General features: G+C 33.3%; 2 protein-coding genes and 1 non-coding gene across 4 annotated transcripts; 1 reads left to right on the top strand and 2 right to left on the bottom strand.

The window, feature by feature from the left end:
* Positions 1 to 7,309: 7,309 nt before the first annotated feature.
* Positions 7,310 to 9,721, top strand: LOC129289488 (fructose-1,6-bisphosphatase, chloroplastic). Its single transcript, XM_054926258.1, has 4 exons — positions 7,310 to 7,897; positions 8,364 to 8,588; positions 8,677 to 9,183; positions 9,537 to 9,721. Exons 1-4 carry the CDS (start codon positions 7,433 to 7,435, stop codon positions 9,606 to 9,608), a joined length of 1,269 nt encoding a protein of 422 aa, XP_054782233.1. The 5' UTR covers positions 7,310 to 7,432; the 3' UTR covers positions 9,609 to 9,721.
* On the bottom strand, positions 7,949 to 8,021 carry TRNAE-CUC (transfer RNA glutamic acid (anticodon CUC)). Its single transcript has one exon. It is a non-coding gene; the product is annotated as a tRNA-Glu (tRNA).
* Positions 9,722 to 9,997: 276 nt separating the features above from the next.
* On the bottom strand, positions 9,998 to 13,470 carry LOC129289487 (uncharacterized). Of its 2 annotated transcripts, none has more exons than XM_054926256.1 (7): positions 13,134 to 13,470; positions 12,673 to 12,931; positions 11,949 to 12,137; positions 11,181 to 11,853; positions 11,005 to 11,099; positions 10,866 to 10,925; positions 9,998 to 10,646 (listed from the first exon to the last, which is right to left on the bottom strand). In XM_054926256.1, the coding sequence occupies exons 1-7, from the start codon at positions 13,305 to 13,307 to the stop codon at positions 10,597 to 10,599; spliced, it is 1,500 nt and encodes a 499-aa protein (XP_054782231.1). In that variant the 5' UTR covers positions 13,308 to 13,470; the 3' UTR covers positions 9,998 to 10,596. The 2 variants fall into 2 exon arrangements, with proteins under 2 accessions (XP_054782231.1, XP_054782232.1); XM_054926257.1 differs by having other exon boundaries at positions 11,949 to 12,068.
* Between the last annotated feature and the right edge of the window lie 2,365 nt (positions 13,471 to 15,835).

Genomic DNA, 15,835 nt, shown 5'->3' with positions numbered 1-15,835 from the left:
CTAAATAGTTGCACTCACCCCTCAATTTTCAATATTTTTAGGACCTAGCTCATTGGATCCAAGTCGGAAAAAACATACAGAGGCTTAGGTTTTGTGGAGTAAATTCTCTTTATGCCTCTCTTTAATTGTTTTCATGTATATTTATTGATGTAATTGTCAACTAGGATTAATTGTCATAATTGGTATACTACTTGCATGATTTTGTTTTTAACTAGTGTATTTTGTGCCCAGGGTTAGTGAGTTTTTGTTGTGAACCCAGGAATAAGGCCAAAATACTTATGCAAGTATAAATATATGTATATTTTGAGAAATTTGAATGAAATAGTTGATTTTGTGTAACTTTTCCTCCTCCTCTATGTTTTGTGAAAATTGAGGTTGAGTGATGATTTTGTGAAATAAGTAATTTTGGTTGTGTGTGGTGTGTTGCACGAGTTCACAAGAGTTCATTGAGTATGGTCGGAGGGTTAGTATAGGCTATTGACACGTGTGGTTGAGTTGGGACACCTCATTTAAGAAATTTTATAAAAATGTGTCAAAATGAGTTTTGGTGTCCAATTTTTGATAGAAAATAAATTTAAATGTGAAACTAGTGCCATTAGCTAGAGTTAGAAGAAAGCTTTATGTAGACACTGAAATCACCTCAATCGGACATCGGACGAAGATTTAGGACTTGTCAAAAGTCCACTCCCTATGTTATCAAATGACAGCATCGATCTATCAAATTTCGTGCAATGCACCGTGGCGTATGGCACAGAGAAGACACATCGTGGCGCACGTGTCATTTTCTGCATAGAAATAGTTTTTGGATTTTAAAACTTACTTTTTGGGTCCCAATTGATTTTCAAGCTTTCGCTTTATTTTTAAAATTCTAATTTAAAGTCCTTAAATTTATGTATTGGGATTTAAAATGGCAAATTAAGATTTCTTTGAATTAATTTAGAGAATTCTTCTTTTAAAACTTCAGATAATTATGTTTTGGAGTTAATTTGTGGTTTAACCTCAAGGAGGTTACAAAGGGACTTAACACATTTTATGCACACTTCCTTGGCTATTAGATTTGTAAGGGAATTTCTTATCACATACTATGTAGGACTTAGTTGCATAAATACAACTACATGTGCTATAACAGCTCATGCAAAGTTATAATTTGCACTCTCATTTTCAATCTTATTATGATACTTGGAGTCTTATTCTTGCATAGTAAAGGCTATAATGTTTACACACATATGTACACTAGATTTATAGGCCTCATTTACAAATTCAAAGCGTTCCATGAAACTTCTCAGCCATATAGTCTATTATATTATTACAGTACATGCTATAAACTCAATTTCTTTGACAACGTAATACCCTTCAAGCATCTCAAAATTCTTTTCACTACTTTTTGGTATTTTTTTTTATTGTGGTTGGATTAGTAACACTTTATAAATCTTACTACAAAATAGATAATTAGGCTTATATGTGTTATTGCATACCATAACAACAACACTTATATAAGGAACTTTTTTCACTTTCTTCTTCCATTATTTTATCTCACTTATATAGAACATGATTCCTCATTCTCTTTTAAAGTAACTATGAATGTTTCCTCTTTCATGCAGAAGCATTTCTTAGGGACATTCTCTTTGTTACTATCAAAGCTCCCACTCACATCAACATATGCTAGGATGATTGAGGTCTTTATCTTGTTCTATATTGCCTTATTCCATGTCTCATGAAGAAATACAATATGAACAATTTCCTCCCAGGTAAGGAGTTCATTCTTTAAGAAATGTGACACCTCTTAATTCAAATTCAGTCATAATTTTAATTTTATTTTTACTCATGAAAAATGTAACCATTTGATTGCTTAAAGTATCTAATAAACATACATTCCTTCCCTCATAGACTTTTTTTTCCATGTTTGTGGGAATTGTCATGGACATTGCAATTAACCCCTATAGTTTAAGGATATTTAAATTCAATTTGCATTATGTCCACAACTTAAAGGGTGTGGATGTGACTGACATTGAGGGCATATTGTCATGTCTAACAATAACTATTAGTCAAGTATCCTTAACATGAAATTTGTGGACTTGTCTATGCTATTATTGACTTAACAATGTCTAATAGTATTTTATTTCAACAACTTCATTTTATTGTAGAGTGTTTGGGATAGTTAACCACTTAATTATCCCTTTCTTTTCACAGAGTTAGTTCAATTGGTTAAAAAAATATTTACAATCTCAATTAATCAGTAACAAGTCAAGAAATCTTACTGTTCATTTGATTTTATCCCTCACTTAGGTACTCTCTAAAGCATTCAAAAGCCGTAGATTTGTGAAATCAAATACATATGATCATATCATGAATAATTATTAACAATTTACTAAAACTTTGTGATTTCCCTCACACTTACAACACCATATAAATGAGAATGAAAGAGTTGTAATGGATACTTTATTTTAATTCTCTTATCTAAAAGGTTTTCTCGTTACTTTATCAGCTAGACAATTCTCATATAAAAATATTTTCTCATTAGAAAATGAGTTTAGTGTTTCTTATCTAGCTAGTTTTACTCACTCTATTCTAATTTATATGTTCTAACCTTAGCACGTCTATTACTCATATCAATATTAAAGTTAAAACATTTATAAAAGTGACTGTCACTAACAATATCCAAAGAACTTCCTAAAAGAAAAATTGAATGAAAAATAAATTATTCATTTTGTAATGTTTGAAACTTTATCATGAAAGTTCACAATAAACCTATAATATGAAAATTAAAAAACAATGTTCCGTCAGTACTTTGGTACTTAAAAGACACTATAAAGAGTCTTAGTCTTCTTCACCAAATAAAGCAAATTCCTCAATTTTGTCTTGTTACTGATATAAAGCCACTTTCTTTTAATTCAACAAGTGACAGTACTCTGTGAGGGATCCTTAGTCCTTATCATTTCTTCTTGTGGAGTTTGAGTCTATAATTCAAGAAGAATAAATAGATTTTGTTAGAAAATAGATCACTTGTCACATTTGAAATATGTGTATTGACTCAATTTACTAGTACTTTATCCTATTTATTTCACTCAAGACAATTCCTTGTGAAGTGACCTATTTTATGATAAGTATAGCATTCAACCATTCTTAGGTTAATTTTCTTCCCACGTTTCTTGCCCTTCTTCTTAAATGACTTCTTATTCTTGAAATTTAATCCATCCTTCTTAACCTTTTTACCCTTTTAGGAATTAGGTTGGGTGTTAAAAGGAACAACTTCCTCAATTATGTATGCCAATTTAAAGGATTTATAAGCCTCAAGGCATTCATCTTCGAGCTCAAAATGTTTTGTTATATTGTCAAAAGTGACAACATTCTCGTTATGGGTCATATTCACTTTCAAGTACTGCTAGCTAGAAGGGAGTGATCTTATAATAGCCTGAACTTGCTATTCATCAAATAATATGTGCCCAACTTTTTTTAGTTCTTAGATAATGTTAGCTATCTCATATAGATGCTTTCTTATATGAGTATAGGGCTTCAAATGATGGGTGTCAAAAATTAATCGTCAACCTTCTTAGTTTGGTGGAAGTACCTCCAAACTTATCCTTTAGTGCGATCCACATGGCCTGTAGTAGTGTATTTCTTATGCTCGCACATCAGGTCATTAACTATTGTACTCAATAAGGTAATGTATGCAATGTTGTTTTTCTTTTTCAAGCCATGTAAGCCTCACAATCCCTCCTATGTTAGGCTATATTCCTAGCTCTAAGATCCATCATTAGTGTAGTCAATGGCTCAATTGCATCTTGTTCCTCTAATATGTATGATACCTTTCGGTATCAGATATCCCAATTGTCCCTGTTTAAGTTATACCCTTTATTCAATTCAGCAATTATGTTCTTGGCAGTTATTCTCAATTCAATTACAAAAGTATTCCATATGAATAGTATTTTCTATTATTTAATTGAGCCAAAAAAAATTCCAACAATACAACTCAGTAAGCATATAATGTCATATACTTGTATCATTCTTAACTAGAATAAAAATGACACCATCAGGTCCATGGTTAAAAGACTACATTTGCATCTCCTATCACATGGATTCTAATAATGCCATGAACATCAACCAAGAATTTTATATGAGTATTTCAAAATAGATTTTCATTTACGACTAACAAACTCATTTTATAAGAGTTCCCACTCAAATAAAGCAAACAATATTTATATTAAAACATTTAATAAAATAATGTCTAAAACATACTTCATGATACTAAAAAAACAAACACATAGTCTTTATACATATTTGAAAACACAAAATCAAATAGTACAAGATAATCATATAAGTAGGTACTTTCATGTATTCTTATCACTTATCATTTTATCATTTTTATTTTCATGATAAAAGCATTTATGTCCTTAATTTTTATAAGGAATTTTGTTTTATCATTTAGATGAGATGATTTTTGTTTTTAACTTCTTCAAAATCTAGAGAGGACATTTGTAATGCCTTATCCTTCCCAATATGGTTAGACCATATGTTTTTCTTTTAAACCATTTTTCAGTTTGGGAATCGAGACAACCATATATAAATGGCCTTAGCCTTACTCCTATTTTCTTCAACATATTAGGAGTTTAACTTCAACCCTACACATATGTATAGTTATCTCTTTGTCTCTTCAATGATTCATAATTAATCAGATTTAAAATTTTGTAATTAGGAAATGAATTTAGTATAACATTTTCCCAAACTCTTTCAGGTAAGAAAAATTATTCCTTGTTTAATTGAACTTATTTAAAGCATCAATACTCCACCTAAGAAGTGATTCTGAGGAATTAATTTATGCTATATTATTATAAGTATTATTTTTTTTATACTTGTTCATATGTCCTCTCTCCTTTTTTCACATCAGAAAAACTTGCTCAAGGTTAGTTGTGAAACTTCATATTTATTGTACTTTTACAATTGACATTTCACTAAAAATATTTTACTTTTATTAAATTATGGTTCATGTTTGGTTCGAATCAACAATTATTCTATTTAGGTCATTTTTTAGATCATCACCACGTGATACTTTTGTCTCTATACATCTCTTTTCAGAATCCTTACTCAAAGGATCACATTTTAGAATAAATGTTTTATCTAAAATACCTTTTAGAGAAATATTCTTCAACATTTTAGTGCTTTTGGTGTATTAACAATTCATATTTATCCATATGATAAATAATTTAAATGACTATAATTATTTTTTATGATTTTTAAATAATTAAAATTCACCCTTATATTTAAATTCACTCACACAAGCATTGAAAGCCTCTTAAATTGATTCAAATATTCTTAAAAATAAGCAAATTACATATCAAAATATAGATATTAGATTTAGGAATTTTTAGAAACAAACCATATCTCAATCAGATGCTTCACGGGCCTTACAAGGCGCTAAAATAAGTTCGGTTCAAAAATTCTAGAAAGATAGGAAAATTCCAATAAAGCCCACTTTCAATGAAGAAGAGTGTAAGCCATGTGCCACCTTAGAGACCTCAGATGACTACACACACCATTGGGACAAACTCCACACACCAAGACCTCTTAAATGGTGCGATTCACGCGTCTATTAAATCCTTCGATGGCCCTACTTGGCACTTGGCACTTTTTCTTTTTCCTTTTTTAATTTAACATAAAACATTATCATTTTATTTAAAGGGTTGACTAGTTTTTTGACTCAGATCCAGAACTTTTTGTTGGAAAAAAATTAGAAAAAACCCTTAGACTATTGGGCTTAAAACCCAAAAACCTTTTTTTTTTAGTTAGGCCTCTCTTCTTTAGCCTAAACCACTTTCTTCCCCCCCTCTTTTTTTTTTACAACAACTTTTTTTTTATGGGCATTGAAACGATATCAGTTTGGGTTGTCTTCAACCTCTCACGAAGTCACGATGACTCGATTCTCTATCTAACCTAAAACTTCGGAGCATCGTATCTCCTTTGTCTGACATTTGTTTTTGCGCATTTTTGGTATCCTTTTTTTTTGGAGCTCTACACAATAGTACTAACCATTTGCTTAAAAAATGTCATTTTTAAGAACCTAAATTTTGGTTTTTGTTTATGTTTGGCAATTTTGATTATGTATCTCGCATGGAGAGTTTTACATCCAACGTGTACAAACTTTCAAAAGTTTAGTCTACTCATTTATGACCCAAGATATCACACAAAATGTTCATATCACAAAATATAGAACCAAACAAAAATAACAAAACATATATGGCAAATGAAATTTGCATTATTTACTATAAGAAAATCAAACATATGTTCTAATACTGATGTAGAAATTAGGAGTTCAAAGGCATACCTGTTAGTGCATCAAATAATACTTTTATGTGAATGACTGAGTTACTCAAATTCTGCCTCTAATTCATAGCAAATGCACCACTAAGAGGAAGAGGAGCAAAGAATGAAGTATTCATCAAGAATAACCTTATGGAGTTAATTGTCCAAATTTAACTATATCCTCAACACTATATTACTTTCACCTGTATACATGGGTAATATCTAAAGGTGCGTCTCCTAAAAATTGTTCCTACACACAAAAAGGAGAATATTACACTCAAGAACCCAAACATCTTATTAATATTCAAATGAGCCTCATTCAATAATGTAGGTTTGATAAAAGTAAATCCAACAAGGGTGGACTTTCTAAACCCGACACATTGAACTTTGCTCACTCAGTATAACTCAATTAAATCATTAATGACTTAAATACTTGGAAGTTATCAGGTTTTATTATTCTGCAAAAGCAATAATCAAAATTTTTAGATCTTTTACTCTTTTAACAAATGAAAAAAAAATAGTGGACTGGACTTGTTAGAAATAAAAGTACCTACAAACATATTATCTATTATTTTTACAGAGGTTGTAAAATTTAAATTCGGCATTGCTTATTGGTGTTGCACAACAATAAATTCTATTAGTGTTCAAACATTGAAGTTATGAATTCAGCTTCGTACAGTTCATTTAAGTCAGCTAAATTCACCAAAGTATCAGCATCACTGTATCGCAATTATATAAAAAACTTATTTACATTGTTCCGTAAAAATAAATATATTGTACGGATAATAAAAAGAGGTCAAGTTGATCTCGCCCAAAAATGAGAGTGCAAGGCCAGATTTCTTCACAGTTGGATGCAGTACAGAGAAATTGTCGAATTGACAATCCCTCGCGGCAATAAGGCTGGCCTCTTGAAGCAATTCCAATCACAATTTTTTTGAAAATGAGATGAGGATGATAAGTGGGTCCCTAACTACCACAGATCCTTACCCACCACCTCACAAATCTCAATCTCTTCCCAGTCTTACATCTGCACAAAACAATCCACACTCACCCAGTACCAGACGAAGCTCAAAACTCCACACAAAAAATTCTTTTTAAAAAAAGACCCAAAGAAGAAGAACAATAAATCATAACTATGGTTGCCGTAGCAGCAGCAACAGCATACTCCCACTTTGTTTTTTCAAAATCAGCTTCTTCTTCTTCGTCCTCTGCTTCTCCCTCGCGTCTCTGTCCCTTCCAGTTATGCGTCTTCGACCCAAAATCAGATCTTTGTGCTTCAAATTACACCAGCGGCAGGAAAAAGCAAGCGGGTGAGGGCGGATTCAGATGTGCAGCGGTGGGATCGGCGGCGGAAGCGACGGCGAGGACGAAGAAAAAGAGTGGGTATGAGATAGAGACGCTGACGGGGTGGCTGTTGAAGCAAGAGGTGGCAGGGGTGATAGACGCAGAGCTGACGATAGTGTTGTCAAGCATTTCAATGGCGTGCAAGCAAATAGCGTCTCTGGTTCAGAGAGCAAACATATCGAACCTCACAGGGATTCAGGGTGCCGTTAACGTCCAAGGAGAAGACCAGAAGAAATTGGACGTCGTCTCCAACGAGGTTTGTAGTTTCGCCGTTCTGCAAGATTCTAGAAAAAGAAAAATATGAACGTTCCGTTGCCGGGAATTGAACCCGGGTCTCTCGGGTGAGAGCCGAGTATCCTAACCAACTAGACTACAACGGATGGTTGAAGTGTTTCTTCAATTTATTATATCTGATTTCTGTATTTCCATCCTTTCCTGACTATTTGCCATTTTAATATATAGATTCTTTTTAAATATAAAATTTAATTTTGATTATATATTTAACATGAATTTTGTATTAAGTCACCAAAAATATAGAAAAAAGTAATGTAGTATGATTTTTTTTTCATTTAAACAAGAAATTACTAATTAGTATGCTCATCAATTTTTTTAGAGTACAGGCAAAAGAAACAAAAGAATTTAAGGATCAAGTTGTTAGTTTACATGATATATCATATGATAAAAGATTAATTTAGGTTCATTGAATATGTTAACAATTTCAGGTATTCTCAAACTGCCTGAGATCAAGTGGGAGGACAGGAATAATAGCGTCAGAGGAAGAGGATGTGCCAGTGGCAGTGGAAGAGAGCTATTCAGGAAACTACATTGTTGTCTTTGACCCTCTTGACGGTTCTTCCAACATTGACGCTGCCGTCTCCACGGGATCCATCTTCGGCATCTACAGCCCCAACGACGAGTGCCTCGCTGACGTCGGCGAAGACCCCACTGTTAGTGTCCCCCAACCTCACATTCATCAACTCCACTCACTTCAACATATTAATTATAAACTCAATGCCTTGAGATTTTGATTTGCAGCTTGACAAAGCAGAGCAGAGATGCGTGGTGAACGTGTGCCAGCCAGGGAGCAACCTGCTAGCAGCAGGATACTGCATGTACTCCAGTTCCGTCATCTTCGTTGTCACACTGGGACAAGGAGTGTATGCTTTCACGTTGGACCCCATGTACGGGGAATTCGTGCTGACACAAGAGAAGATTCAGATCCCAAAAGCAGGCAAAATCTATGCCTTCAACGAAGGGAATTACCAGCTGTGGGATGACAAGTTGAAGAAGTACATAGACGATCTGAAGGACCCGGGCCCTTCAGGGAAGCCATATTCGGCAAGGTACATAGGGAGCTTGGTAGGGGACTTCCATAGGACTCTGCTGTATGGAGGGATTTATGGGTACCCAAGAGACAAGAAGAGCAAGAATGGGAAGCTAAGGCTGCTCTATGAGTGTGCTCCCATGAGCTTCATTGTAGAGCAGGCTGGTGGTAAAGGCTCTGATGGCCATCAGAGAATACTTGACATTCAACCCCTGGAAGTACGTTTCTTGTCTCTTATACTTAAAGAGATTATGATAGTCTATAAAAGAAAAGGCACTTGACTTGGCATCATATGATTAGATTTGATAAGGAAGATCATACGTAATTTTATTAAATTTTTTGTATAAAAAAATATAAGAATACACACACACACCCACACACACCTTGTTTTAAAAAAAAAATGCAGAAAGCCTTATCTTGCTCGAAGCTATTCTCAGAATACTTTGATCAAGATGTGGTTTTGACCAAATTCAACGCACAACCAAACACATTTGATTCTGATTCATAACAAGTAAGGTGTAAATATAATCATGTATGTTATTATTTATTTTATTTTATTTTTTTGGAACAGATCCATCAGCGCGTTCCACTGTACATTGGCAGTAAAGAAGAGGTGGAGAAGGTGGAAAAGTATTTAGCTTGATTCATATGTTGATCCAAAGACACTTGTTTGTCAACATTATGCTGGACTCAATCTTCTAAAGCAATATTCACTCTCAAAAGTATTTTTGAAGCCAGATTTATATTTCTTCCTTATTTCATTCTTTATAATTGGTCCCCGGAAGAAACTTTTTTTTTTTTTTTTTTTACCAAGCTCTTCTTTGGTTTGATAAAAATGATTCCAGATCTTTCAATTATTCTGGACACCACTGTGTATAAAATTTCATCCGAATCATGTAAATGGAATATCCAAAAAGCATCCACCATATATATTTGTATACTGGGAACTACAGCATATTCTAGTTAAACGAATGTCACTATCAACTGAACTTTAATAACTTGGGGCCAATTTTTTTGGTTTTCAGAATAGTATAAGATTCATCCAAAGAAAAGTGTATTTATTAAGGAATCATTTTGAAGGCAACACCACCAGTCAAAAAGCAATAAACAGATTGACTGGCAATTTGTTCCCCCATAAAAATGAATATTAAAGAATTGCTTTTCATCAGGCCTTATCACCCTGATTCAGGCAAACGGTCCACGGAAGCACATCGTCTAACCCAATAGAAAATTCCGCCTGGAATTCCTTTTTGTTCCTTTCAGTTTCTGGAGACTGCAAGGGAAAAACTAAACCTACCTTTTTGAAGTTACGGGTTTCAATGCTTAAACTCTTGATTACGCAATACCAGTGTTTACGATATTCACCTGTTCTTCTCATTATCCATTCTTACCACTGTATACAATAATTTATCTATTTCGGATAATCTAAACATACTAATTGGCTAAACATGGGTAGTTACCATCAAAATATAACTAATCTAAATTAGGCTGATGTAATCTGAGTGTGAATGAATGAGTTATCCTAAACGAGCAACTGCAAGAAGCCATCTTTCGGAACACAAGAATCTCCTGCAGCAAGTGCAGGTGCCAAGTCAGTCTGAGTTATTCTTTACATCTTCATTCTTGACAAATCACCCTCTCCTAGAGTCGTCTTGATCCAGCAGGCGCTGGTGGTTTTTCACTGTAGGCATGATGTAATGAATTAATGATGCAATATATAATAATGGAATATTGCAAACAAATATAAATAAAAAATTTAGAACAATTGATGTTTTGACTCTTACAGAACTTTGTAGTTTCAATCTTATTTTCGTTTTTCAAGCATTATTATTATTATGATGGAAATATTTGAAGTTTTACTTCATTCAAAAATCAGGGAACATTTGAAGAAAGAACTTACCAGGGCTTAAAATTGTTATGCATTTTGTGACGGATTTCATTGCAGTCAAACAATCAGGACCTGCAGAAATGGAAGGTTTAGTAAACTCTAGCTCATTCAAAAATTGTTTACGACACAGATGAGTTTCATTTATCAGTACCTTGTATATTCATTTCCTTCTCCGATAGGACTTCTGCCGCGTTTGGAGACATTTCAGACATGACTTGGTTAGCCTGATCACAGTCATTAGATGGCCTGTTCATGTAATGGGATAACATCAGATAGAAAAAGTGAATCAACAATAAGAGAGAACTACAGGTTTAAACAGAAAAATACCCTGAAGCATTATCCTCGGACAGGTTTGATGTTGGGAGGCAAGAAAAGTCAATGCCTTCACAATGAAGGTCTAGTTCCCCTAACATCTCAGTGAACGAGAAATCCATTCCCAAAGCATCTAAGTTAGGAAAGTCAATGTCAAAAATGTCCATTTCTTTATCAGACTCGGAACTGGACATGTCATTAGATGATGGCTTGTCCAAGCTCTCTGGCATATCAGAGCCATCAAAGTCCAACCTGCTCCTTACATGCTCCCTCTTACTTGTCTTTTCTGAATCTGGTTTAAGAGGAGAAATGCAATGGCGCCTCTCTATGTAAGCCATCTGTTTTGCAGGACTGACCATTACTCTTTTGGTTGAAATTACAGTGCAACGAGTGGGAGTAATCTCCCGAGAAGCATGGCTTTTGTTGCAATTTGCAACTGAAGAAATCTCAGGCGGAGATACATGCGTGTCACTGTGAGAGGAATTTGCTCTCGGAAGCGTCTTTAGAATTGGCGAATTGGCTGGAATAGAATGTGAAGGTTCATTGAACAAGCATTTAGCAACAGTAGATCCTTGAACCTGTGTCCCATCGGGCATGCAATTGTCAGGTGATGATTGAACAGCACAAGAGGGCTGAGCAATTAATTGATCATTCACAGCATTATCAGATTGGGGTAGTGTGTTTGGACCTGAAAATGAAGTTAAAGCTGAAATGTATTAATCCAATAAAATACTAGCTTATAGTAATGTACTTCTTACATTCTGAGTCAAGAGATAGCTATACCTAGGCTTGGAATTTTCCGGGCAGACGATCTACCACGTGATTTCTTTGCAGCTGAAGGGGCATCCATGACTTTGGCATCCTTTCTCTTTCGGTCTGACAGATTCATCATGGGTGTCACCTCTGCATGGGTGTTGGTAGATTGAGGCCGAATTTGTATATTCATTGTGTTTTGCATTGGAGTAGGATTGCCTAATTAAATAGCAAAGACGAATATACTTGGCAAAGTTTACACATGGTTGAAACTGAATCAAAACGCTGAAGTAAACATAATTTAGACACCACAGCACAACCAAATCAGTAGGAGTTTTACAGCCACCCCACCCCCTTTCCTCCCAATTGAGTTGCAGTCATCTACACGTTTCCAATTTGCCTTAGGAACCAAAATCACAAGTACACCTGCTAATTAGTTGCCATTAACTGCCATTAGCGAAGTATATCTAAAAGAAAACACCAACTTCAACCTGTCCAACTCTTCAGAAATGCAGTTCAACTGAAGAATTTGAGTTGCTAAGTGAGATTTTATTAATGATAATATCTAACATATCTTCTAACACACTTTAAAAGAAAACATCAAATTATCCCCCGTAATTGAGTACAGACCAACCAGGAAATATATATACACTAAATCACTAATTAATGAAAATGTCTGAATCGTAGAACTCCTAAACGATCGCCGGAATTACGGAACACAAGAAATATTAACTACTGGATATAGGGATGGTACCGGAGGGAGACTTGTTGCTAATCTGAGGTTGAGGAACCATAGATTTGGCGGCAGATGCTGGGAGATTTGGCGCAGGTCCTGGAAGGCTCCCACTTGCATTATAAGCGTTCATAACATTCTGCATGCCTTGCAATAACATCTGAACCCTGTATTTTTCTTGATCCATACGGACTCTTTCCTGGTCCAATACGACCTTCAGCTCCTTCAAGCAGATATACTCGTCCAACATCTCTCCCAAACTCAACAATGTCTTGGGTGCCTGGTACCACCAAAAAAAAAAAAAAAAAAAAACACACACACACACACACACACGTCGCCGAAAATCAAGACCCAAACCCTCAGAAACTCCGATAACAAAATGAATATAGGACTTAACAATATACAATTAACGAACAGGAGATACAGATCTAAAAGGGAGGAAGACGAAAAATGTGGACGAAGAAGCAAATGAGCAAACGTACCTCTTGCATTGGAGAATTGGCAATGAGGGATGAAGCTTCGTTTCTGAACATGGAGCGAGTTTCAGAGTAGTTGTTGTCGCATAAGTACCTGTCGACAATGAATGCGATCTGAATAGGAGTGACCTTCCCCTTTCCGAAAGCCTCGGGTTTTCTGGGTTTGGATTGCTTCCCCATCTTCGGAAAAATTGAGGCAGCAAGGAAGAAGGAGGAAGAAGAAATCGGTTCGGTGGTTAAGGAAGATTGAGATCGGAGGAAGAGGGAAATGAGAAGGTATGAGAAATGCGATATGCATCTGGGCTGAAAATGGAAGAAAAAGTATTGGATGAGATTGGGAAGAAACGCGGGAGGTTTTTGAAATTTTGGAACGAACGTGCGAAAGCCGAATTCTGGGAGTTTATTTCGGGCGTTTTGGCGGCAAACTGCCAAACGAACATAGCAATTCGCTCTTCGCTAAGCTGACAAGTGTAATTTTATTTGGAGGGAAAAAAAATAAAAATTGGAGCAGCCTGCTGACTACACATAGAGCCGAATATAAGGGTCGGATTTAAAAATCTTATTTAAATAAAAGTTTAAACTTTAAAAATGAATTTTTTTAAAGTAATCGTACTTGAGGGCTTGGCCCTGATAAATCCTGTAAAAAAAAGCTTGGGCTCGAGCAACCCTTCAAACCCTATTATATTATTATTATTATTATTATTATTATTATAACACGTGTTTGAAACCAATGACCTACTCACCTAATTCTATACACATTATATTATTATTAATTTTAATTTATTCTAAAATTAATTTAATAAATATCAGTGTATGGTATAAAATTTATGATATTTTTTATTTTTCTATAATTATTATATATGTATATTTATAAAAAATAAACTATTTTTTAACTAAGATTTAAATTTTATTACTAAACTTCTAAATGCATGTTGTTTAATTTCTAAAAAAATGGAAATTTTAATTTTTTTTAATTTCAAAATATTTTAATTAATTTATACTCCCTCCGGTCCTATTTATAAGTCATTTCTACCAACCTCATCAATACCAATATAATAAAAGTACAAGGAATAAAAGTAAGTAAAATTCCAAACATGCCCCTATATAACAAATCTAAAAAGTAATGTCCTGTTACTTTTTCTTTCTCATGAAGGGTAATTTTGGAAATACTTCTCAAATATTACCTAAAAAGATGCACCGTGACTTATAAATGGGACTAAATACACCTTCTAAAATTGGACTTATAAATGGGACCGGAGGGAGTAATGTTTAATTTTATTTTAATTTTTTTATTTTTTAAAAAGAGGCTTGTGGGCCCGACCCTAAACCCTTCACATAAGGGCTTGGTTTGAGAAATGAAACTCAAAATGAAAAACTAAGCTTTAGGGCTCAAGCCCATAAGGGTCAAGCTCGCCTGTATTTTCAACTCTACTTACACACACATTTATCGTTACCATTCATTTCCAGTTAAATAAGCAGTAACAATTTTAAAAAAAAAAAAAGAATACTACTTTGCATGTTAAAATATCATATGGGCTTCATAATAAAAAATAAATAAATGTAGGGTTCATGATAAAAAAAAATTAATAAGAGTTACTCCCTCCATTTAAAAATAAAAGCTATTTTTTAAGAGATTAAATGTTCAAAAATGTAAGATATTTTTAATATTTTAAAGTGTAATTATTTTTTTAAAATATCTATTAAATTAATTATTTTATGTTTATTTTAGGATGTTTATAGGATTAAATATGAAAAAATAGAATTAGTTTGACAATAAATAACTTTATTTGAAAGTGAAATTCAATTAAAAATGTCATATATTTTTTAATGGAGGGAATATAAAATTCACAATAAAAATCATAGGTATAAAATAAATTATTTGTTGCTTGTATTTTTTATAGATATAAAATAATAAATTGTACAATAAAAAATTATAAGATAAAATGTTTTATTATTTAAATTTTAATTTATGTGATAATAATATATAGTATATTTTTAGAGACCGCAACATATATATAGAAATAATAAATTATTTTTTATATTGTTAATATACACAATAACAATTTTATATATAATTGTTTAGGATTTAAATTATCTGAAGTTGATATCTGGAAATAACTATGAAGTTTGCCTATTTAAGAAAGAAATAAAAAAATTTATATTTTCTAAAAGTTAATAAAATCAAATATATAGCTTGACTTAAATTTACAAATATCACCTTTTGTGAATTTAAATTTAATTTTTTAATCAGGTTAATGAGCAAAATAGACCTTGATGTATTACTCGAAAAACACCTTAACCTTAGACTCTTAAAATATACAAAATTGACTCTAAATTTTTAAATTCATGAAAAATTAAACCCTACCATCATCTTTTTTGTTAATGCAGTGCTATTTACCATAGGCCCCAGTTAAATGCTAACATGTTAGTCCCTTACTAATGTGTCATTTTTTAGTTAGTGCCATATACCCTAAACTATCATGCGAGTAGCATTTTTGACCCTGAACTTTGAAATTTTGAGCAAATCATCCTCATTGTTTATGTATAAAATATTGATTATTATATAGACTAAATTAGCCTCACCGTGATCCATCGTGATGAATGTATCATTGGCCGTGATTAACGACCAATAATTTTGTGAAATTACATTTTTGCTCCTTTTTTTAGTGTTTTTCAAACGATTAGCATCTCATATTTTTGTATACTTT

Source organism: Prosopis cineraria, unplaced genomic scaffold (assembly GCF_029017545.1).
Source record: "Prosopis cineraria cultivar Desert tree isolate PC_DT_omini unplaced genomic scaffold, ASM2901754v1 PC12, whole genome shotgun sequence".
NCBI classification, from domain to species: domain Eukaryota; kingdom Viridiplantae; phylum Streptophyta; class Magnoliopsida; order Fabales; family Fabaceae; genus Prosopis; species Prosopis cineraria.
This window is presented reverse-complemented; position numbering and strand designations above follow the sequence as displayed.

Coding starts and splice junctions, on each gene's coding strand:
- LOC129289488 (XM_054926258.1), top strand. CDS start 7,433: ATGGTTGCCGTAGCAGCAGCAACAGCATACTCCCACTTTGTTTTTTCA. Junction 7,898..8,363: donor TGGACGTCGTCTCCAACGAG/GTTTGTAGTTTC, acceptor TAACAATTTCAG/GTATTCTCAAACTGCCTGAG. Junction 8,589..8,676: donor ACGTCGGCGAAGACCCCACT/GTTAGTGTCCCC, acceptor TTTGATTTGCAG/CTTGACAAAGCAGAGCAGAG.
- LOC129289487 (XM_054926256.1), bottom strand. CDS start 13,307: ATGGGGAAGCAATCCAAACCCAGAAAACCCGAGGCTTTCGGAAAGGGG. Junction 12,932..13,133: donor CCAATTCTCCAATGCAAGAG/GTACGTTTGCTC, acceptor TGGTGGTACCAG/GCACCCAAGACATTGTTGAG. Junction 11,100..11,180: donor TCCGAGGATAATGCTTCAGG/GTATTTTTCTGT, acceptor TTACATGAACAG/GCCATCTAATGACTGTGATC.